At 38.6% G+C, this 25,499-nt stretch overlaps 1 protein-coding gene across 1 annotated transcript; it reads right to left on the minus strand.

Annotated features, from left to right (window-relative positions):
• Nucleotides 1–3,333: 3,333 nt before the first annotated feature.
• On the minus strand, nt 3,334–22,935 carry LOC140233486 (translocon-associated protein subunit alpha-like). Its single transcript, XM_072313602.1, has 9 exons — nt 22,749–22,935; nt 19,279–19,385; nt 17,759–17,912; nt 16,797–16,924; nt 15,289–15,420; nt 13,630–13,709; nt 10,380–10,458; nt 8,736–8,835; nt 3,334–7,371 (listed from the first exon to the last, which is right to left on the minus strand). Exons 1-9 carry the CDS (start codon nt 22,819–22,821, stop codon nt 7,301–7,303), a joined length of 924 nt encoding a protein of 307 aa, XP_072169703.1. The 5' UTR covers nt 22,822–22,935; the 3' UTR covers nt 3,334–7,300.
• Nucleotides 22,936–25,499: the final 2,564 nt, after the last annotated feature.

Consider the following 25,499-nt stretch of genomic DNA (forward strand, 5'->3'; position numbering starts at 1 on the left):
ACACACACACACACACTCATTACCTAAATCAGCATGACCATATCCATGCAGAGAATCAGAAACAAAGCAGCTTGAACACAGACACACACACACACAGACACACACACACACACACACACACACACACACACACACACACACACACACACACAGACACACTCAGGCACACACACAGACACAAGCACACACACACAAGCACACAGTAAGAAAAAAAAAGAAAAAAAATCATTAAAATCATGTACAGTATGTACTGTAAAATCAATATATTCGCGGCATGAAATTTTCACAAATCGGCGCCGACAGCCTTTCTTGCAGCATAAAATTTTCACAAATTGCCACAGGCGTTCACTGCATACAGTGTAGACAAAAACTTTTGCATGCATTTTAATTTCGGGAATCTTGGCGCCCGCGAAATAAAAATGCAAGCAAACATTCCTCATTTTACAGTAGGTCTGTGTTAAAGGGAAATGAATCCCAAATCATACATGTCGACTTAGTGCAGCAATATCAGTAGAAAACATCCTGAAAGTTTGATGAAATATGTTCAAAAGTTAAATCAATCTTTGAAGTTTTGGTGCAGCAACTGTGATATGTCATAAATAAAGAAATATATAAAACATATAAAGAAAATCCAACATATCTTCCCTTTTCTAACATAATAAAAGAGCACCTGACTTGCCTCTTTCAGAAAGCAGGGGGTATAATATTGCCCACAATTAACATAAGACATCAATGGAAGTCAAGGGGATATGTACTTGTCCTTTATAGCTTTTTTCATACATGACATCACAAATTAGTAGTTTTCTCATCCATGGATGGCTTCCCCCGAAACTTTAAGAATCAAAAGGTTGTTCTGATTTCCCTCAAACTTTCGTTGATTTGGTTGACTAATATTGCTGTATTCACTTAATTCACATGTTATGCTGGATAATTTTGTGCAAATATTGAAGATGGCCCGGGGGAGGGGTGGGGGTCCACCTCGCCTATTCTGACATCCTGTGTCAGCTTTTTGTTTTGTCAGATTGTTACCAAAAAAAAAAATTGCACAAAGTCTAACATGCTTGCCAAATACATATTCTTACCACTATGTTACACAGGGATATCACAATCTTTATTGGGTGGGCTGTAGTTAGCTGAATGGCTATTTGACGAGTACAAAATGCCTTTACGAGATATACTTCTTAGATAGCGGTCATACATGTATGTGGATAGGCAGTAATACAAACCTGGCTCACCGACTGCCTCACCGGGTTAGTGGGACACCTCTCGGGGGACGATCAGCGATAAGGGAAAAGAATTACTGGTATCAAAAAACTCAGTTTGCTATACAGCTGCGTAAGGATGATCCTCCATTTACAATCACTTGATAAGTTTGTCTGACACCAGGTCACAAGATAAGACAGAAAACAAATGATTTCCAGAGTCCATGTGTCTAAAATAAAGAAATTGATACCTTCTCTTCCACAGCATCCACAGTCCAAAGAAAGTAAACACACAAGTTTTGGTTTGCACAAAGGGTATAAATTCAGGAAAAAAACAACAACAACCCATGAACTGTGCATATCGCTCTATAAACAGATGATATAGATGTTTATACCTGTGCAAACAGAAGAGTGCAATGTTTTGAGTACGACATTTGACAGTAATAAGAACTTGGCAAATGGCCATACACACATGTCTACAACCACACACAATACTCAAGGTCAGTCTCAGTGAAGGTCATTGCAGTCTTCCAATCACGTCATCAAGTTATTACCTTGAGCACACAGGGGGGGGGGGGGGGCACACCACATTCTTGTTTAATGACGTATTATGATAGATTGCCAAGGACACAATCACTATAATGCTGAAATGACATCTGTGTACACAGGGACACAATACCCATACAATTCTCCATTATGATAAGCAGATGTCACTGTACACATCAGTGAACCTGTTCCATAACACAAATCGTTCTCACCCTTCCATCTCTCACACAAACACAATTAGCACACAGTCAACTCTGCATAATGTTAAATCTACTAGGAGTAGGGGAGTAAGTTGTGGATTTTCTGCATGTTCAACTTACTAATACATGTACAGTGTAGTACTTGGATGTTTCATACTTTGTGAACTTGGAATTTACCCCTCAATTTATGAAGACTGCATTTTTTTTTTTTTTTTTGGAGGAACATGTATGCTTCTACTCCAGTCATGTTGTTGTTGTCAAAATTGTTATCGTTGTATGTTACAATTATCTTTTGTTTCAATTTAAAGTATACCTTGGCATGAAGGTTGAACATTTTGCCATTACCCTTGGAACTCGCTTGCACATGCAAACCAGAATTCAGAGGTAGCTTATGGCTATTCCAAGGGTTATGCACATTTTGATAGAGTAAATGTGCACGACACATTGCATACCCCAACAAACATCCATTACAGACTTCTAGCTGATGTGTACATGTGCACGTAGCTTGACCAGATGTTGAACGCAGCACAGCTTCTCTACAGTAACAGGGCTGTGCATAGCTAATGTGTATAGTGCATGCATAATTATTATACATTTTGAGCTTATTTTAGTCTATATGGACTAATGAACTATGGCTATTTAAACTACCTTTGTGAGTTTAGACAATGGAGTTGAGGACAATGGCAGGGGAGATGAGTTTGTAGAGATAATATATTAATTGATAATGGCTGACTGTGTAGCAAAAATAGGGGCAAACTTTTTTTTTCTTTTGGTACAGTCACCCCGATACAGTGTGCTCCCGGTTATTATGAATTCCGGTTACAACGAAGTAAAAATTCAGGCCGCAAGATTATCCACTCTATGTACATTGTATTTATATTGTTCATTTGTTCGGTTTTAACAAAATTTTGATATAATGAAAGAAAACGGCCAGTTCCCAGGACTTTGTTATAACTGGAGTACACTGTAACTTGGGAGCAAGACTTCTTGGCTAATCAGTTACTGACAGTTCAAGTGGTAGAATCAAGTCATACCATGAAAATGCCTTGTAGACAAGCTTCTGGCTACATCAATGTAATTTTTTTTAAATACATTTTTATAAAAAAAAAAAAGAAAGAAGAAAAGAATACGAATATGAAGAAAATAAATTACATCATGTAAGTTGCATATTGCTTGAGTTAAAGTCAAATTTGCTACCTCACAAGCCAAGTCAGCTCATGCTGAGTTGACCAAGTATCACGAGGCTGTGGATTCATGAAGTAGTTTGCTGAACATGTAAAGGGCAAGGTAATGTCAGAAGTATTCAATGTCTGTATACTTTTCGACTCCCCTACACAGTTCAAGTAACACGACTGACAGCAACAAACATAAGACACAGAGATGTGTAATTTTTTAGTTTTTTTATATTTATATAATTTTTTAGAAGATAACAAACCTACCAGTGTAGCCATGAGTGTGGAGACTACAAGTGATCATTATAAAACTATTGTAACTACACCTACACACTGAATGTCTACAGTTCGCATCACTGGTAAGCCCATGTTAACAACCTAGTAAGTTCGATCGGTAATATATTCACCGTTTTAAAGTTGGCAAAGACAAATATGCTTGTAGGTCACACCTGCATCCATATATGTAAAACGGATGTAGATCACTGAATTCCCAGTACAGTTGTACATAATATTTCCAGTGTGAATACTTAAAGTGGTATTGTACATGATTGGTATTCCTCACAGTAGAATAACAAGTTTATGCTACTGTAGACAGAAAGATCCGTCTGTCCGGAGAGTCTTTCATTTTTTTCGACATTATCGCTCTCCTCTGTAGACATAGGAGGGGATTCTGTGAAGCCAGCCAGACGCAGTCTCTGCGGAACATATCCCCGACGACCAGATACAGACCGATCTTTCGGTCAAATGCTACTGCAGTACCAAACATGCCCTTGTATTTGTTGTAAGCGTGTGTTGGCATTCAACCGTCCGAGTGAAAATTACTGAAATGACTAAAGAAAACTGATGATCTCTTCAAAGCACAATAAGCTGTAATACTGTCTCTTTTACAGTGAAGTTATTCATCCAAGGTACAGATGTCCATTCGGGGAAGAACGCCATATTCTGAATCCTCCTTAGTCCAAAGTTTCATACACCAAAGGTTTCGTGCTGGTATGAAAGCTAGATACTACTTGTACAGTGGTTACATATATGACATGCATTTCTGCACAATTTTAGTGGTCAAGAGCCTAAACCAGGTGCTAAGTCAGTGGCAAAGGCCAACCACATGTGAACGTATGTAATCAAACAAAAGCAACCATTTCCTTGTTTCTTTTGCCCAATTTGAAGGAACTTTTCAAGCTTATTGTACAGGCACAAATTGCTATTAATCAATACGTAACATAAAATGGTGACCAAGCAGATTGTGTACAGTGCTTGCATCCTCAATAAGTACAATGTATCCCATTTCATGCCAGATATGTCGCTTACATCAATATGCCAATATACATTTCGAATATTACAAAATCTTTTCCATGTGCTATATTCTGTGGCCTTCTGAAAGACAGGCAATGGCTACATTAATCCATTAAAACAGCTGTAAGTTACACACCTGAAGAGGGAGTGAGGGATACCGACACCAGTTACCAGTATTCTTTGTTTCTGAGGAAATAGCAGCCCCGTTTTTGTTTTCAGACAACTTGGATGTCTATAGGCGTGATTTTAGCTGCCAGCTTAGGCAGCCTAAATACACATAAAATAAGTCAGTATGATGCATATATGCATATATATCAGGCTATCAATTGCACAAATCACATCACGTACTGCACGGCATGCATAGTTGTTTTATATATCTCTTCCCCATACACTGGCTTAAATGTGGGTATTCCATTACCACATACATCTGAACTTGACATATAGTATGTGACAAAATTTTGCCTGTGGAACAAGTCCCACTCCATACTGCTTTCGACAACCGACTACATGCATTCCATCAGCATTGCTATCATTCCAGCTCCTTAGAATGCCTCTTTAAAGACCTCGGTCCTACCTCAACAAGATAAAGACTGGCTGCCAATCTCTGACCGCTACAGCAGGGAAGATTTCTGCACTGACAGAACACACTTCAGACCCCGGTCACAGCACATCAACCCTGGCCAAACAATCTCTTCCCTAATAAACCGAGTGCAATTTCATATTAGCCACTTAGAACAGAGTGCCAACATAATGAGCAATTGATTCCTACCTATTTATTATGGCATGAGTCTTTCCTTGAAACTGCAATGTTGTGTGCAAGGCCAGTAATCAGCATTTGTTTGTACACTCGCTCGGTTGGTCAAGCACACTTGTTCACTTTGCAGTGCTCAAGGGAAGACTGCTTACCTGGTACACTCTTTAGATTGCATCAACCACATTAAGCAGGTCAGACAACACACCGAGGCATCAACAGATCAGTAAATACAGGTACGTAATGTGAGCAAGATGTACGTTTCACCTCCCGCGACAACCGAACAGCTCTAACAGGATGCTTTAGTATTCATTGACAACACTCTTGCAGCATCGATCAGTAAAACCTGTATTCCACCCAAGCTTCAAAAGAAAGGAGGAAATTCAACCTGAAAGCTCAATAACAAGGCATACATGAAACTTTCTATTGGTAGCTTCAAGGAAATCGTTGGTGTAGTTACCAAGAATAAATGTCAGTTACGGCATGCCTTTTGTTTTCTTAGATCCCTTCATATCACATATCCTCTTTGCCGTTGGCAGATTTTTTCTCTCTGCAAGAGCACTACCAGGTAACCTTCCTCTAATCTTACCAGCTCAAATGAGAATTCCAATCTAGTACATGTATTCTACAAAGAACTTAAGTAAAATTTACCTTTCACTGCTCAACACTATGTGGGGGTAACCAGGTATACCTCATCTACTCTGTATAAAATGGCATATTTACATCTTTTGAGACCACATCTAGTCTCGAAATTCAGGGGCAAAAATAAGAGTGTAGCAAGTTCTTCTCAAACGATCACATTGTTATACAAAATGCAATGCACATGTACATTTTCATCTTTTTCTTTTTTTTTTGCACCCAGGCAAGATAATGTCATTTTTCCACACTACAGCATGTGCTCTTAAACAGTATTGGAGTCTACACGAGAGAACAAACGTGGCATGAATACTGAAATAAACAAACAAATCTAATAAACAAATCTAATAACAGGAGGCGTGCATCCATTATGTGTCACTGTGTGGGGTATTCAAGTTACAAATGAAGAGTGAATTTGATTCAATATGCAAACTCTGAAATTCCAACAAACTCACGAGTACACACACATATAGAGGAAATACTAGTAGAAGAGATGTGAATTGGATAGAGCTCCCACATTACATGCAAGAAAAAAAAAATAGTAGAATGAGAAGAAAACAAGACATTCCCGACACCACCATAGCTCTATCAAGCTAATGCACATACTTATCAAATTTATTTTACATATTGCTGAAATGACTTGACACATGTGCATTTTGAACAGAAATCATTCATACAAAATTTCAAGGCATATAGCAGTCTTCAGTTACTGTCCACTAGTGACAGTGTGTCATTTACTTTCAATGAATTTCCATCAAATGCAGAATAGTTCGTACATGTTCTTCAATTTAGCATTCAGGCTTACACTCTTCAGAGTCACTGAATTGATCCAATGTCCAATATCACACGACATACCCTTGGTGAGACGGCCATAATATGAGAACTTCTGAATTCACAAATTATGTGCAAAATGACCTTCACCAGATGGTATGAAATCTCCATAGATGCTCAACAAGCACATTCAAAATTATAGCATTAACTTAAAATCTCATCAAATACATACAACTTTTCTTCATATTTTTTTTTTTCCAATATGAAAAAATCTTCAAGCATAAGCAATCTCTTATCGTACTTACTTTCCAAAAATACAATAAATCTGTGACCAAATGTCTTGATAAATCTGCCAAACTTGACAGAAGAATGAAGGGGGAAAAAGGAGAAAGAATGAGAAAACAAGAAGAAAAAAATCTAACCTCACCACACTTAAACAATACTTTGGACAGGCTTCCTATAACCCACGCACACACAATGTTCATGACAGGACACATGGTAAAACATACAAACAGAAGAAAGATAATTTCATTTCAAATTTTTACAGAAAACTCATTTATTAATAATATCGTTAGTTGCATCAGACTAGCTCTTAGTTGATTGCTCAGTTGGAATGCCGAAAATTGTGTTTCTATGAGGTTGTGTAAGCTCTGTTTTCCTTCTACTTTAAACAAATTTGTTTTGAATAAAGGGTACTATCTAGAATTTGGAAAAAAAAGTATGTGGCTTCTAGTCATCCCCTGATCCCGTTGCTCTCTTTGTGCGTCGCCTTGGTGATCTCCGCGGTGAAGGCGTCTTTTCTGTGAATGACACGATCAAGACAAAACATAAACATGCATTTCCCCCACACCTGGTAACTTGTATGTTCATTATTCAAGAACATTGACAATGGGCCTACTTCTTTTCAATTTCAAGTTGATTTAACCCTAAAGGGGCCGGGCTTTTTTGGCTATGCTCAGACCGGGGGGGGGCGGATTCCGCCCCCCCCTGAGATCTCGGCCATCGGTGGCGCGATCGCGATGAAATTTTGCATGCGTGAGACCCGCGTCATAATCTACAAGATTGTGTTATAAGATTTTTTGAAACAATCAATTTCTAATTTTAATTAATTAATTATGCAAATTAAGCTCAAGGTGATATTTTAGCTTAATTAAAAGCATTGAGAGTCTAATTTTTGATCTGTAAATCTGTTTTAGCATATTCAACAATTGTACATCACAAAAACTTCCAAAACTCATTTCAATTCTTATGTATTTTATTGTTTTCAGAATTTCTTATGTATTTCTTTGTTTTTCAACTTTTGTTTTTTCTTTGTTTTTTCATTGGAAATTGTCACTGACCACTTTTCTACCATAATTAGCACAAAATTAATCAATGAAAGTGATTAATTGTAAAAATAATCAGGTTTTTATGCCTTTCATGACAGAGCACTGTTTTCCATAGGAAATGTACACAAAATCACAAAATTGTGCCCGTTTTGGAGTGACATTCCGTTACAAAAATGGGCGTGGCTTCGCAAAAGTATGCGCGGACGCTGCAAATTTGGTCTCAAAAGTTGCGCGAGACTTGAACGAAGAAAGTCAAGAAGCCTCGCGATGAGGCCTTCTCGCGTTACAGAATTATAGCGCGAAACGTCGAGGGGGGGGCGGATTCCGCCCCCCCCCGGCCCTTTTAGGGTTAAGTGATATTACCTCTAAATGTGGTCTTACAATATTAATAATGTCAATGATACAATGTAATATAAGTTGGATATGCAGCAGTATATATCATCATATCATGACTTTCTTTGGTATGACTTTCTCTTGTAATGAGTTGATTCTTGCATGTCAAAATCAGAGATATCAATGAAGAAGCAGACAAAGAAGCTATTTGTCATGTTTGGATGATATGCTATCAACAAAGCAGAAAAAGATCAATGAGATCAATATATCCTTATCAGTTCAGAAATCCAGAGTTTTACCACATAAAATTACCACCAGAAAGACAAATGTGTGTATGTCTTCTCTTGCTCATAAGGATACATGGTTGTTTATCACAATGATAGCAAGAGGTCTTAAATCACATTTATTGTCTCAACAACAACCAAAAAGTGTCCTTGCAACTTCTCAATTCCTCTGAAAACAATCAAGTAAGTGTAATAAGTGTTGCAACATATTATACTCACTTGCTGCTTGAATATTCTCTTTTGGAATCCAGTCATAGTCTACGTCTGTGTGATTTTGTGTGCCAGTCTCCACAACTTGTTTTGATGGTTTCTTTTTCTTCTGCAAAGGAAAGAAAAGATAGGATGACACTATATCACAACCTGTCTCTCTTTAGCAAGTGCCTTTGCACTTGTGCTTGCATTACCTAACTTCAAATAGACTGTACCATCATACAACTGACACAATCATGACACTTAAAAGCAATTCTGAGTTTTGAAGAAGGTAAAGATTGAAGAAAAATTCAAATTGAAATTTAATTCTCATCCATAGGCAAACAAATCACATCAATCAGAGAAAACAAAAATCGAATCAAACAAAAAATCAGCAAATTTTCCTTGTAATTTCATTATAATCTTGACGCATACATACAACACAAATGTGGGGTAAAGTTTCAATACAACTACTCTTTAATAACATTTTCACACATTCCACCTTAACAGTTATATATCAATCCTCTTCTAAAAATGGAACTAAATCTATTAAGTACAATCATCAATCAGTTGGATAAGGCCCCCAACATTAAGTTTCCTCCCCCAAACTACAATGAGATTGGAACACAATACTCTAACAAAATTTATCTTTTTTTATGACCATTTATGGCAACTGCCTTGCAGAAGAGGATCATGATCTGGTCATGCTTTTTGCATTTAGAGCGGAATTTTTATACAAGGGTAATTTTTCGCAATTTGTAAGATGAATTTTGCTAGTTTTTAATTCTGTGGAATCAAAATATGAAAATATTATATAAAATGGGCAGAATTTTTTTCATGCTTATATTTCTGCGCTAGTTTCAGGTTGCATGAAATGTGCGAAATTTCCACATTGTGGAAATGTCCATGTTTACAGTAGGGGTCAGAAAGTGGAGGACTGGAATGTTTCTAGATGTGATTCCGCCTGTCATTACCACCCCTGTATAGTGTTATTGACCTCCACCTTATCGTACATGGCCATATGGGAGTTAAGTTGTGGCACAGTGCTGGATCTCAGATTACTGATGATAAAGCAGAACAGCTCAAACACTGGTTCTTCTCAAGAAAGATTGATGAAAGGGGCTGTTGTAGGTAACAAACCCAACAAGCAGGGATGCCAACCTTGTAACAGCATTGCAGTACTGTAAAACATGATATATTCGCGGCATGAAATTTTCGCGAATTGGAGCTGACAGCCTTTTTCGTGGCATGAAATTTTCGCGAAGTGCCACTGGCGTTCAGTGCATATAGTGTAAACAAGAACTTTCGCGTGCATTTTAATTTCGCGAATCTTGGCGCTCGCGAAATTCGCGAAATTAAAGTGCACGCGAAAATTTCTCGTTTTACAGTATCTGCGGGGCTGAAAAGGTGTATTTTCGGTGGAAAATGGTATTTTTACCTTCCTGCAATAGTTGTGTAATGCAGGGGAACCTCATTATATTACAAGCTGCTTGGAACCACAGAATTTCCTCATAAAAAAAAGTAACAGTTGACATATCTGAACTAGGTCAAGTATTCGTTTCATTACAACATGCCTCTTGTGACACACAGAATGTGTGTGATAGGAAAGAGACAGAACCACTCTAACTTAGCATACATATACAGAAGTATAAAGGATGTTTTCAAGTTACTTACTCCAAAAGATGCCATAACTTGTTGAATGATTACAATCACTAGTACTGCCAATGCTGCCAGGAACACATACAGGAAAAATCTGAAGAAAGACAGAAAATTTGATTATTCAAACAACAAAATTAAGATATCATCTTCATTCACACTAAAATCATTCACACTAAAAATACTACAGAAAATACGACAGAAGTGGGCTAGAAAAACAGTCATTTCAAGGACAAACATTACTTTCATAAGATAAAAATAAACATAATGTACATGACATAATCTATGAACACAACATTAGCTGGCATCACATTATAAAACTAATATCAACACTGTCCAAATATGAGTGGATGACCAGGTCAACATTCCCACATCCAAACCAGGGAGATTCTACACAGCAATCAGGGAGATATCTGTGTGTTACATGCATTTCAATGGGCAAAAATAATTCCCAAATCAGGGAAATTATAATGTTCTCTTATTCAGACATGAACAGATTTTGACATTTTCAGGGAGACTCCTGAAGAATCAGGGAGAATTGGCAGCTCTGGATTCTAGTCATCTACAAATGACTCAATATCTTTTGATTCAGCAAGGTGCAATTGCATTTTAAAGGCATAATTTACCATTTGCAGATGAAACAAAAACCCAGCATTAGTGCTTTAAAATAGTTCTAAAATGTGAGTTAGGGATAGAAACGACCACTGTCAAAATTTGAATCCGTATAATCGATGTTAAGTGTTGTTTAATACACAAAATGTGAACAATAGTTATAATAAAGATGTTTCCAGACTAAACCGTATACAGTTACGGTTTATGAAGAAAAACCCTGATATCTCCTTATATTTTAGGTTTCATTGCAAATATTTCATATGGTAGGATGTTTTATGATACAGCAGACCTACACATATGCATCAAATGTGATATCTTGAACATTTTTGAAATCACTGCTCCCAAAGGTAAACTGGACCTTTAATAGCATATTAAAATAATAGCAGTGATACATCAGAGATGACAACAGCTTATATTAAAAACACTGCGAATTATTCAATTTTCATATGACAGACTGTGTATCCAATTTGCTCAGAGAAAACCAGGAAATCACTTCGTGTCCACAAACGCTTGAAAGCATTTCAGAGCGGCAAGTGAGTGGTCATCATTGCAAGTGGATGCAACTCGGGAATTTAACAGCACAATAGAGCTATTCTAAATGGATACATCCAAAGATTTTCATTCCACAGATGCTATGGTTGAGTAAATGCTTGTTTGTTTGTTTGTTTTATAATTCCAGCAAAGCTGCATGAAATTCTAGCTATGAACCTTCCAAGAATGTTAGTTCAACAGCAGTCTCTAAATTGTCAATTCCATACGTGATATGTTGATTCACTTATGGCAAATGCAATTATATTAATTCCACTGAAAGAGTAAAGACCATACAAAGTAACCCCCAGAAGAAAGAAAAAGTTAGAGAAATATACTGGGGTTAACATGCCAGCGATGACTACAAGCCAGGGACAGCAGAGGAAAACAAAAGATTATGAGTTATTTGTGATGGATCATACATCGCAAAACATCACATACTGCTTTTATTATGTTGCTGTTGTTATAGTGCAGAGACATACTTGCGTTGCAATCGTACACAGAGTTCATGTGAAGTATCTATTTCCAGGGAGGTGAGACAAAAAGGAGTGGGCACTCTGCCCTCAGGGTTTTCCCTATCACTCAACACAGGATTACAAGGGATCAGTGCCCCAACGAACAAGTAAACGACCTCTTACGTAACGAGGTCAGTCTGATCGTTATCACTGCTCTTTGATGTTCGATCCTCGGGGCCGCGGTGATTTGGCCCTCTATCGTTAGGAGTATGGACAGGCCAGTTGACTTGTGTGTGTTCACAAGGACTTGTATGAGGGTTTTACATTCTTTATGCAGGCTCATACAGCATATACTCTTGGGACCTGCTAGTCTAAGAATTCAGCTCTCGATAGATACAAAAATTTTGAAAATCGGCTAAGAAGAAGTTGAGTTTTGACAATGTAACTGTTTAACAATAGCCATTGTTTTGTTTTTGTCTTAATCAAATTACGACGCAATGTCCAGTGTAAATCCTGACTAGCGCTGACGAAATTCACCTGTAGATCAGCAGATGTTGGGGTTTTTCTTTAGTCTGATGTATCACTTCATTGTTCGCTCGTGTTGGTTCTCTTGTCATATTTTTTGGGAAACTTGCGTACATCCGCCAAGACATGTTTTTTCTGGTCCCACTAACATATTTTTGTGAGCAATTTTAGTTCTCCAGGGGGTGAAAACACTATTTGAATGTTTGTTTGTTGTATGCTGGGGATATATTGAGGCAGGAGGGCTCGAATCTACAACAGAGTGGTCATGATGGAGACTACTATAGGACCTAATCTTGGTGAAATAACTTGCCTCCTTGCCTGGTGTATGGTGAAAACATGTGAGAGTTCAGTGAGAGCTGAACTATCTCACATGTCCTGTATCACTGTATGCCTGATAAGATATTCACCATGGCGCTTTTTTTGTCTGTCTCTCTGTTTTTGTTTTATTCTTATTTGAAAGCTGAATGGGTATCTTTATGATGGTTGTTGCTGTTGTGGTTGGTATTTTCTGTGCTAGCTTGGTATTAAAATTATTATCATCATCAGACATCATTATAGGGCCTGTGTTCCACTACTCAGCTGTTCATGTTTCCTTCATATTCTTACAATCAGTATATTATTATTGGTGCTGCTAATCATAATTTGTTTCCATTTCATGTAAAAGTTATTTCACCATATAACATGCAAAGTACATTGTTCCCAAGAAATCTTATAGTACATGGACATGTAAATGCATATAAGTTATAATACTTTAAATACTAGCTGCAAAATTCAAAATGTGACCATGCAACCAGTTCACTGCACATCACAATGCACCAGTGTTGTTTGCAGGCACAGGAATGGGTAATGCACCAGTATACACCTCCCACCAGTACCACATGGAGTAATCTAGGTTCTGGCCAGGGAGGGGTGAGACCCACCAGCCTGTTGACAAGGATTGCGCATGTGCACTGTGCGGCCAAGCGGCAGTAATCTAGTTAGTGGAGTGGTCTCTTGGGGAGTGCGGCTCCGAGGATGGTTCAAAAGACACTAATCCAGTGCCCACTCCTTTTCCTCTCACCTCCCTGCTATTTCTGACAGGGCAACAATTAAGAGGCATGAATTCTAACGATGGATCTGTAGCAGTAGATTATACAGAGAGCACTCACGTTTCTGTGTCAAGGCCTTCATCTAATTCAACAAGTGAAACTGTGTCGTTGTAAACTGCATCTGAGAAAAGGTTTCCTTCCTGTGGTGACATATAAAGAATGAGAGAAAAAAAAAAAAATATCATTATGTAGGATTACTACAGTGCACTCCCGTTATAACGAACATGGTTATGACGAAATTTATGTTTACAACAAAGTAAAATTCAGGCCGGTACATTATCCACTGTATGTATTTTACTGTTTATTTGTTCAGTTATGACAAAATTTTGATATAACGAAAGAAAACTGTTGGTCCTGAGGACTTCGTTATAATGGGAGTCCACTGGAGTACCTTGGTAATCGTTCTTCTTCAATGCCATCTATTGTATAGATCAAATTCTGTTCATCTAAGACACATGTTATCAGGTAGGAGAATCTCATTTGAGCATCTTTGTCTGGCATTACAATTGGCAGCCTGGTGGTATACAATGCTAAAAGTAAATCAAGATGGTAGCCAAAGGAGGGTTACAGTGCACTCCTGTTATATGATCCCTTAAAAATAATACAAGTGATACATCAGAGATGACAACAGCTTATATTACAAACACAGCTTATTATTCAATTTTTACATTACAGACTGTGTATCCAATTTGCTCAGAGAAAACCAGGATATCACTTCGTGTCCACAAATGCTTGAAAGCATTTCAGAGCGGCAAGTGAGTGGTCATCATTGCAAGTGGATGCAACTTGGGGATTTAAAGGGGCCTTCCAGGGCATCCACTGTTAGTACCTTGGTAATTGTTCTTCTCCAATGGCATCTATTGTATAGATAAAATTCTGTTTATCCAAGACGCACGTTATCAGGTAAGAGAATCTCATTTGAGCATCTATGTCTGGCATTACACGAACATGGTTATTGCAAAATACCAGTTACAACGAAGTAAAATTCAGGCTGCAATATTATCCACTCTATGTTTTTTACTGTTTATTTGTTCGGTTATAACAAAGTTTCCATATAATGAAAGAAAACTGCTGGTCCCGAGGACTCCATTACAATGGGAGTTTACTGTACTTGGAAAACCTTTCTCATATCGTGCAGACACATACAGAAATACATTAACCTGTATTTGAATGCTAAAACATGCAGTGATACATCCTTCAGGGTGGAGATACATATAGGAGCTTGTAACAGACCTCAATTGATTGGGAAGTTTGATTCTTGAAGATGACCCATCATTAAAAGTTTTTGCCTACACAACAGCAAGTAAACACAAGATGGTTTAATTCAAAGGCTAAGTCTGGTTAACTTTTTGGGGGTTAATGTGGCCACCAACCAGTCAGGTTTCAAGTTGTACTTTTTTCCTTTTTGCCCTCCATGAGGGGCTAATCAAGTATGGACACTGGACAATATTTTGTCTCCTGGGTTATAGCACTGAGCTGCTCCAAACCAAGTCTTGTCACTGGCATTTACCCATTCATATATACCAGGGTCAAGAGGAATGGAGTGGGTAAATCATCATGTCTAAGAAAGTGTGCACCACAGAGAATTTGACTTCAGGACATCCTGTTTATGAGCCTTATTACCTATACAACAGTACTTGCAGCTTTGATTTCACAACTCAGTGCTAGAAGTCTGGCGAGGTGCAAGGTATCAAAGTTCATAGAGAACACAAGACTTACCGAATCTTTATATGCAAGCTCAATAACCAGACCAAACTGACGCGCGGCAAAGACTTCTCCGACCTGAAACGCATACTCAAACGTTGCTTCCTTGTTGGGCTCCACTACAGTACTGAATTCCCTCACGGTGAACTGTCAAGAAATATGAAGTATGGTAAAAGAATCGTTGAGAAATATGAAGTATGGTAAAAGAATTTACCTATCTCTTTACAGAGAAAATACTGTACATCCCATCTATTTTGCAACTAGGGACTTTTAAGATAATTTCATGAGTGTATGAACTGGCACTCAAGGACAGTGACGGAACGAAAAACAATCGTCTCTTTTCAGGAGAAAAATTCATTTAAAAGTGAAAATGTATGAGCATTTCTTTGCTCTCAGCTTGGTAAGATGAATTTTGCTTGTTTTAACCTTTGCAGAATCAATATAACAATATGACATATAACAGACAAAACATTCAAGTTTTTAGATTCACACCAGTTTCATGTCATATGAAATGCACATGCATGCATACATTTTCCATTCAGTACTGTACTCTGCGATCGTGAATCTAACCATTAACAAAAATCATTGGAAAGTCCTGACTTGTGAAAAATTAGACTCGCTAAATATATGGTGTATACAGTATTTGGTAGTTCTGGTACACAGAATTATAATTTATGGTCTTTATGTTACATCACATAGTTGCATATCATATGGCAAGCAACCTTGGCCACATGATTTGGATCTTTTTCTAGTACCATCAAGTGAAGTCATGCCACATGTGTCAATGACATTACACCTGCTGAAATTCCTAATCTGTTGATATATGTACTGCTTTTCAACTTGATTGATCGCTTCCATGAAAACAACTTCCTCCATGTTGGACCATTTTCTCTGAAAAGCCCCCGCAGGTTTTGGGTACTGTAAACCCTATATATTTAGCAAATCTAAATTTTTCACGAATCAGGAATTCCCAACAAATTTGCAATAGTTAAATTTGCAATCAGGAAGAACTGTAATGAAGAGAGAAATGTCTGTGTGCATGTCGCATTCATGTCGGGATCAAAGTTAATGTTAATGGATAGCACCCGACTGGTGAAAGTCACGAAATAAAAACTTCCCAAAATATACCGCATATATACAGCACTTGCATCAAATCTGAATGATGATTATAAATGCTGTTGTCAAGTTTTATGGCAATTTTCATCAGTCAGTCTGTCTCAAAGACAAGGCAAATGCCAAGCAATGTCTTGCCTCCATATCACAATTTGTGAGTACAGCGTTTTTCAAAGTAAATTCATTGACATATTACCTTGTTGGCCTTCACCAATATTCAAACATTTGTTGAAAGTTTTAGAGAGCAGCCAAAAGCTTGACGACGCTGCCAATGAGAACAACAGAAAGTGAGGTGTATGTCTCTCTTCTGCTATATATGTGAGACAAAAACTTGGCAGTCTGTCACACTAGGAGCCAGAGACTCCCTCCTTCCAATGATACCATCCAAGTACTGCAGCTTGGACACTTACATTGTAGATGTAGAAGCTGAAATCCTGGGGGTAGCGCAGGGATGCATGCAGGCTGTCCACGGTGAAGTCAAGCTGGCCATTGTTGGTGAATCCAACCAGAACCTGGAGGGGGATGGTGACGGGGATTTCTGGCAGGGGAAACAACAGATAGAGAGAATTCATCTCTAGCAACTAACAAACAGTGAACTGAATGTAACATGTCTTTTCTTTGACTCCTATTCAGTATCCAGGGTGTAGACTATACCAACCATTCCTGACCAAGGAATATTTTGTCACTACAAAAATTGCATGTACTTGGCAGGGGTACACAAGAAAACTAGATCTGTCGTCTTTGGGACACGATACATACATGGTATAAGTTTGAACTTGATAGGCATAGCACTTTCTGAGCTAACCTCTGCACAACTTTTGGGGAGAAATATAGAAAGAAGAAAGAATCCGTACAGATACAGAAGGTGATCCGAGAGGATACTCGGATCACCTAATAATTCGGCTACAAGCGCTTGATGGAAGTACTACACATCTATTATGAAATACTTTGGCTGTAGTCTCGTCCATAACATCAATATACAAGTCCAGCTTTTTCAGAAGGATCATTTAATGGTCATGTGGTTAATTTCTTTCTATCCCCTGCTCCAACCAAAGCCTGTACCACAAATTATACAAATTCTACAAATAGATTGCTGATCATATGTACTTTACAGAATTACAAAGTAACATGTAGTCACTAAATATACACTGTACAACTTTCCTCTATGCTTTTGGTATGATGCAGAATCGTGGAAATTTTGGATTTTTTTTAGATTATGTAGTCTTTCGATAAAGTACTTTGCTAAATCAGTCACCCTCTCACCCCAAAGAATTATAACAAATACGTTCCAAGAGAAGAAGATGGAAAGATTATCCTACTCAAAACATACTTTTGCTGATACACAGGTAGGATGATTTGTTAGCGTTTTTACCTTTCTCTGAGTTCTTTGTAAAGAGCAGGGTGGTGTCAGCATCTGGAGATGGTTTGAGTGGGGGTTCCTCTTCCTCCTCCTCTTCTTCTCCTTCCTCTTCTCCTGCCTCCACTGCTGTCGGCTCTTCTTCCTCCACGTCCTCCTCCGTCTCTACCTGTAGAATTAGGTTTACAAACAAACCAGTCAATAGCAGGACTTGATACAATCTCAACAAATATGATTATTGGGCATCTGTATTCAGTCGCTGGTATATGATTTCTAGATTGCAAACATTGTAGCCTGTGCCTAGTAGTGTTCACTGCATTGACTGAATAAACAATGAGCTAGCTGCAAATGATGGTCCTCATTTCTACAACTGTGTAAATACCAACACACAATCTGTGTTTGCCTACTTTTAAAGTTAATTCAAGCACAATTAATTGTATAAAACAAGTAATGGCACTTTTAAATAAAAGAAATATTCACAGAAATCTATGAATTGTAACAGTGAGAAAGGGCAACTACAATGTACGTTTACACACATACAAAAGGCAGGACATTACTGAAGATATCTTTCTCATCTGCCAATACTGGTCTTTGGGCAGGGTCCACACTTTTTAACAGGCAAGTGGCTATTACACAACATTTGTCCAACAGTAAGTTTTAGTTACTTCACCCAGGTAAGCAAGCATGGAGATTTCTTCAGTCACATATGCGCTATCAGCTGTCCTGTGTTCATCTGTATAAACACTCACTACATGATACTATGTCCTCAGGTTCTGCTTGGACTGCAGCCTTGGCTAATACAACAAGATCCTCTCTCATAACAACCAAGGTCTACAGGGATGACATATTTAGGCTGGGCATAGCTAACCCACCCTTTGCAATCAAAACTTATCATTGCTCATCAACCTCCATTTTCTACACCACTTGCTACACACAGAAAGGACAAAACCAATCTCTGGAATAAAACTGAAATAAATCACATGCTAATAAATATTGTTCTCAGCCTCTGGTAAGATGAAATCACACTTCTTCTGGCCAGCCACGCACGAAAGGGCCCATCACCAGACTGGATACATCAGACTGTCCTACCAAAATACCAGCCATGATGGAAAAACTCCACCACAGCTGGCTTTCAGAGGGCAAAGCCACAATGGTCCATTGTTGTCTGGTGATAGAGGCACAAGGATGGAAGCTGCTCTCACAGCAAAGGGCACAGTGGGTGTGATCTCTCAACACCCAGCTACACCCCGCTGCATGGTGAGAGAGCTCCCTGCCACTCTTTCATGGTGACTGGGACAGAAGAAGTTCAGACCAAATGCCTTCCAGCTTCACATCATAGAACACAAGGTTTGTAACTTCAGAGGAATCTCATTGTTGAACCTTCAGAAGTTCCACGTACATTGTATAGTCATCACAATCAGGATCTTGTGAATGAAACTGAAAGAAAATATCCCTAATGCTTGCACACTGACTACACGCAGCAGCCAAATCTAAAGCTTGATTCTGATGATGAACTTAGTTAGCATGGTTATTACCTGTCCATCGTCCTCCTCCTCTTCATCTTCAATCTCTTCGCCGTCCAAGATGTCCTCCAGTGTGTCGCGAGCTTCCCTCTGTTCTTTGGCTGCTACTGCATAACCACCTGCAGGTAAAAAGGACAAAGTTGAAATGTACACTAAGGCCAAAAAAAAAAAAAAAAATTGTTGCATTGGCGTAACCCGCCCGACCCTAAAAATTCCGCCGACCCCATGTTTTTTTATTATATTTTTTTGCTATCGATATCAAATATCTTGTTGATTGCGATCGCGATCGCACAAACCCGGAAGTGGAAACGGCTCTGGGGATATCGGATGTACGAGGGAGAGATCTAGCGCCTCGCATAAGCCTTCCTTGATCAGTACGTCATCTGTTTCCAACACGGACACGTACTCTAACAGGATTTATTCAGTGTATACGTAGCATTCAGACTGCGATGTATTGTGCAGTTTTGCCGTAGGTTTCTTGTGTGGAGAACTTACACGAATCTGTATATGTGGGACTGTAATAGAGATCGCCGTGTGCGATGAAAAGATCGTACATATGGGTCAATTTGCATCTATCTTATCTAAGTCAAAATAGTAAAATATGAAGTGAAAACATTCAGGATAGGGATTTCAACATCTTTAAATTCTGTGAAGGGGTATAATTCCAGTAATATCGGCCTCATAAATGATTTGTAGAATAGATGAACACAGCACATTCGGTGCAGCAGTTGTAACTGTTTACTGAGCTGAGCACAAGTTTTACACGTAAAATGCAGGTAGCAAAAAAAAAAAAAAAAAAAAAAAAAAAATCCGCCCGACCGACCCTATTTGAAAATCTCATGTTACGCCAATGCAACAATTTTTTTTTTTTGGCCTCAATAGGGAGAGACATGCATGGCCATTTGTGATGGAATGCATTACATGTACTTACTTTACTGAAACCACAACTGACAGAGTTTCTCCATGTTCTGTTGCATTAAAACATTTACCAATGATACATTGTATTCTGTAAATGATGTTGCCACTAACACATTAGATCTGTCTAATCTTTTCATATTTCCTTTTTTTTTTTTTTGGTGGAAATACTTCATCATACTTTATTGCTTAGAATAACAGATACAAATAGTACTTTTAATCTTACTTTAATTCCTCATTTCTGGGCAAATAGGACGTTTCCCTTTCTATGGAGTTCTGACATTCATTCATATGAGTCATTAGAGGCAGTCACATACTGTATCGGTACCTACAAATTAAATTTGTTAAGATCGCATCTGCTGATCTGTAAATAGAGTAAAACCACCAGTTTCGGACACTTAAGCTTTTCTGCAATATTTGCTCAACTCCTATGATACACACAAAAATTATATCTATATTAAAATGTATGTTAAATACATCAAACGACTTTTTCCCAATATTGATTTTGTTAAATATGTCGTACAATTTCATAAAATCCCCAAATATTATCATCTTGATAATTCCCCAGAATTCGGACAGCCTCTCCCAAATTCTGACACGCGTTGTGCACGTTCAATGTACGCATACAAGGCCGCTGAAAAATGAGCGCGTGCCATACCTTGTTGGCGCAAGGTTGCATCGCGTCGCGTTCATGTCCGAATTCTGGTGTGACTCGGCACTTGCATTTAGCCCCTGTACATTTTGTTTTTCTTTTGTGTTTTTGAGGATACCATCACACTCCGAGCTTGCGATAAGCAAAAAATCTCAAAACAGAACGGTGTAATTTTTTCAATTTTTAGCACTTTTTGGGTGACGAACATGCCAGCAAAAAGGAACAAGTGGGACTAGAACCTGTCATCTACAGCTAGAGCTTCTAGCAGTTCACCTGCAGTAAACCCTGAACACTCAAATGCAAATCATATTCACAAGTCAACACATCATCACAATTTACAACACATTCGTGAACACCTTTCTCTTTCATTTCTCAGTAGGTCTGGAATTCTAGTTTTTAATACAAATTGTAGATCATGTCTCATAACTCTCAAGTCCATAAAAAAAAGGCAGTGTATACAACCCCACGCATGTGTCTTTACCATCCAGCCACACGAGTGTGGTTGTAGCCATGGCCCGAGTCGCTGGATACAGCCACACTCGTGTGTCTACACGTTACACACACGGAGGAGATGATCGCCGTGCGTGCGTGTTTGAAGCACATGAACACCCCATTGGCAAAGCGATGAAAGTAACCTCATTTTCATACCTTCTGATATTGTTTTCTTACAAATATTTTTTTTTTTGCTCCATTCTCATCGTGTTTGCTTGATACGATGGGTTAAGCATTAATAGCAAAGTTACAACTGCCGCTACATTGGGGGACTTCAGATTGACATCGCTAGACTGCAGCTGGTGGTAGGTCCTACATCGTGACTTCGGGTGCTAGCGATTGCTCCGCGCAGCTGCAGCCTAGCCAGCCAGTTGTGTCACCCGCCCCAGCAGGGACCCGGGCGCCGGCTGCCTGTGTACGCTGGGTGAGCGATTTGCGAGTACAACGTCTACCTGAACGAAGGTGAAGTCTCAATAACGACGCGATGCATGATCAATTGTAAATCAAAGTCCAAAATCATTTGTAACTTTGCTATTGATCTTAAATTCATCTTATCAAATAAAGAAAATGAGAATAAAGTTTAAAATGAAAAAAGTAAATTTGTTTAGATGGCGAGATAATATTAAATGAGGTTAATCTAGGAGGTAGGTTAATCGCTTTGCGGTGGTACATCATATCGCGTGTTGATGTGGCCACACACTTGCACACAGCGTGTTCCCCGCTACGCATATAAAGCTCCGGGTGTGTGGATATGTACATTTGAATACACACGAGCACCTGACGAGTGTGGCTGTATCCAGCGAGTAAGCGACTCGGGCCATGGCTACAACCACACTCGTGTGGCTGGATGGTAAGGACACACGCGTGTGTGGTTGTAATGTATACACTGCCATAGTCCCAACCACCACGACCACATCTTCAGACATTCAAAATGCAAAATTTCTATCTGACTGAGTTTTCTCAGTCTTCACAGAGATAGCTAGCTAGCTGTCCATCACGGCATCAGCATCACATTCACACGTCTATCTCCTTACAACAGCTACAGCTACGACGACGATTTAGACCTTTTTCTTGCACTGTAGAATTCTAGCAAGACATTTGAAGTCTCCTCTTCCGGAAAGCCGAAAAGCAGCTACAGTGTGTAAATTATCACAAAGAAACACATCAAGCACTGCCATATTCAGTTGATATTGCCATATGTCACATATGACTATGGGCAAACATACAGTAGAATTTGCAAAATGGAAAACAAGTAAAATTTATTTTAAAAATATAAATAGGGTACCGGGGTACTAGGTTCAGTTCGAAGTGCACAAAGTTTCCAATCACCGAGGATCAAAAGCTTTCAGTACACACGGGGATCGCAATATGGATCGGTTCGACCAAATGAAATTCGTTTCCATTCATAAAAAGTATTCCTTACCATTGGTTGTCAGCATCAAAGTAGAGGGCAAAACAAGCAAGAGCAAAAGGACAAATCTTGAAAGAATCCTCATCTTGGTGTTTTAAGGTACTAAACCCCCGATATCGGAAGATTTGGACAGATTTTGGGGTTATTGATTTGCAGTCGCCAGGTCTTCCCCAGCGTCAGTGCTTCAAAAGAACGAGTTTACACATGTTTCGCTGCTACTGTATATCCTACCCAATGCATTATAGCATGAGGTGAAGCCACACATACTGGAAGATAATGAATACGTGGCATAGCCACGTATGAGTGCTCCTCACAGATTTGAATGCCGAGCAGATCTCCAGCGATGAAAAGAGGGAGGTACAGCGAAAAATATAATCTCCGTATCTTTTGGCCGCTGATCCGGCCGTAATGCGGTCGTTGCATCGCTCAAAGGGCAGTTTTAATCAGCTGATATTAGTGATAAATTTAATGTGTCATAGGCCTACACTATACACATTGAGAGGAAGTTTCATGCATACATTTGGCTTGCCGGTCAGAATACTGAAACGAATTGGTAGAATTTACGAATATAGCTGTAAGACAGTGACGCAACCTCTACCTATCAACAATTTAAAGGAAGACAGCACCCCACGCTTCTCGCCACCCGGAAAGCAGACCAAGTTTGGATGCACTGCACCGGTAGTAAATACATGAAGTCAGATCGGGTGTAGGCGGCTCAATACAAACTTTCAAGTTAGGGGTTAATATTCAGACATTTCTGTCCAAGCTTTCAAATCACGAATCAAATTTACTCGTGGAAACTCTAGCAATTTAAACTTATAACTTTTTCCAGTAGTCTATGTAATGAATGCAAAACTACCAACATAGGCCTATTTACCAAGAATATGGGGGGGGGGGGGGGGAAGGGGATCGGCGCGCGGAAGATATCGGATGGGGAGAGATGCAATTATATAGAATGGCAGACTGTATGTTTTCATTAATGAGATACTAGTATCCGTGAGATATAGAACAATAAGTACATGCATCATCTACATATTTCTATTTATTTATCTATTCACGGGTGGGGGGGGGGGGGGGGAGCAGAAGGCAAAGCCTCGTTCCGGTAGTTCATATTAAATCAAAGCATATTTTTATAAATGGGGTATCGTTAATTGACCCAAGTTATTGTGGTAAAGGCCTATTGTCACAACGATATAAGTATGTTCCGGAGACAGTAAAAGTTAAAAAAAAAAAAAAAAAATAGGCCTATGAAACTTCTCCGTATAGGCCTATATGGTATGGCTCAAGAATAAAAAGGCCAAGTTATACGATCATAATATATGTATCGCAGCCTGTGGCCAGTAAGAATTATTATGTTAAGACACCAAACTCCCCGAAAGGTTAATTTTTCAATATATTGGGCAAATAAGATTCCACTGAACAAAACCACAAATATTTAACACTCAGTTTGGGGCCTATATTAGGCCTACCGTGAAAATATGCTTGCACTTGCAGGGCTAATCAGCGCCTCTAGAGAACATGTATATAATTATTATATACGTTTCGAGTCTCAAAATTGAGTTGAAGTGATGAGTCGGGAGAGCAGTAATCCTATATAGTGCTATCCATGCAAAAACAAACAAACAAACACACAAATAAACAAAATAAAAACAAAAGCAAACAACTTGTTTCTCATCTCTGCTTACACATTTAGGCCTACGTAAAACTTATTCATCGGCAAAGAAGCTGTTGAAAGTATACTGTCGAAGAGTATGCAATTTTATGGAGCACCGTGACTCGCCCTATGATCATGACTAGACATCTGGAAATTGTCATTCATGCAGTAATTGCTTACTTGCTTTTATACCTCCGATTATTTGAAAGTAATAAAGAAGTTTGTAATTTATTTTTTTTAACTTGATGTAAGGTTATCATCTTGTAGGCCTAAGTAACTTATTCTTTTCAACATTGGTTTACCATGAAGTCGGACATTTTGAGTCTATTTAGGGTGAATACAATTTGAATTTTACACTGCGTCTTACAACTGATCTGTATTCGTAGTTGGAACAGCTGTGATTGTTTTTTTTTTTTTTTTATCGGGGGGGGGGGGGGCGGGCGGGGGTTCATGCCCTTATTGCTTGTGGCAAACTATAGAAATGCATGGCATATAACACACTGTGTAATTTAACAATTTGCTTATAATGAACAACACACAATATAAGAGACGAAACGAATTTCTGTTTCCCATGAGTTTTTATTATCATTTCGGGCCACCAACATTTCAAACGTTAAGATTTTTTTTTCAGGCCCGAACAGAATAACAACGAGAGAGAGAGAGAGAGAGAGAGAGAGAGAGAGAGAGAGGGAGAGAGAGGGAGAGAGGGAAAGAGGGAGGGAGATCGAACGAGTGTTGAGCTTATTATAATGATAATAATAATTATGGGTAACGAATGTTGAATTCAGGTACAGGGCTTATACGTTATAATATTGAAATTAAGTTTTCTTAAGAAAAGAGAAAGTTGCTGATAAGACGTGTCATCATTATCATGAAATTCCATAGGATTCCCAAATTTCTGTGACAGTGCCCATTGATTTATTCATCTTGTCCAAATTCATATTATACTTTATATTTCTCAGAATAATTCTTTATTTGTCCAATATATCCTCACTTGCTTTAAAGTTCATGCTTGTGTTTATTTAGTGTGTGGTAGTGATGCAAGGATAGTGCAACGGTATCAATAAAATTTTTAACTAAACAAACAAATATAATTCAACAAAATGCTT

This window comes from Diadema setosum, chromosome 9, assembly GCF_964275005.1.
Source record: "Diadema setosum chromosome 9, eeDiaSeto1, whole genome shotgun sequence".
Lineage (NCBI taxonomy): Eukaryota > Metazoa > Echinodermata > Echinoidea > Diadematoida > Diadematidae > Diadema > Diadema setosum.

Bases quoted from the DNA above. Each gene is read 5' to 3' on its own strand.
- LOC140233486 (XM_072313602.1), bottom strand. From the start codon at position 22,821: ATGAGGATTCTTTCAAGATTTGTCCTTTTGCTCTTGCTTGTTTTGCCC. The intron at 16,925-17,758 runs GTAAAAACGCTA...TTCCCCTGCCAG, and splicing joins TACAAAGAACTCAGAGAAAG to AAATCCCCGTCACCATCCCC. The intron at 13,710-15,288 runs GTAAGTCTTGTG...ATGTCACCACAG, and splicing joins AGCTTGCATATAAAGATTCG to GAAGGAAACCTTTTCTCAGA.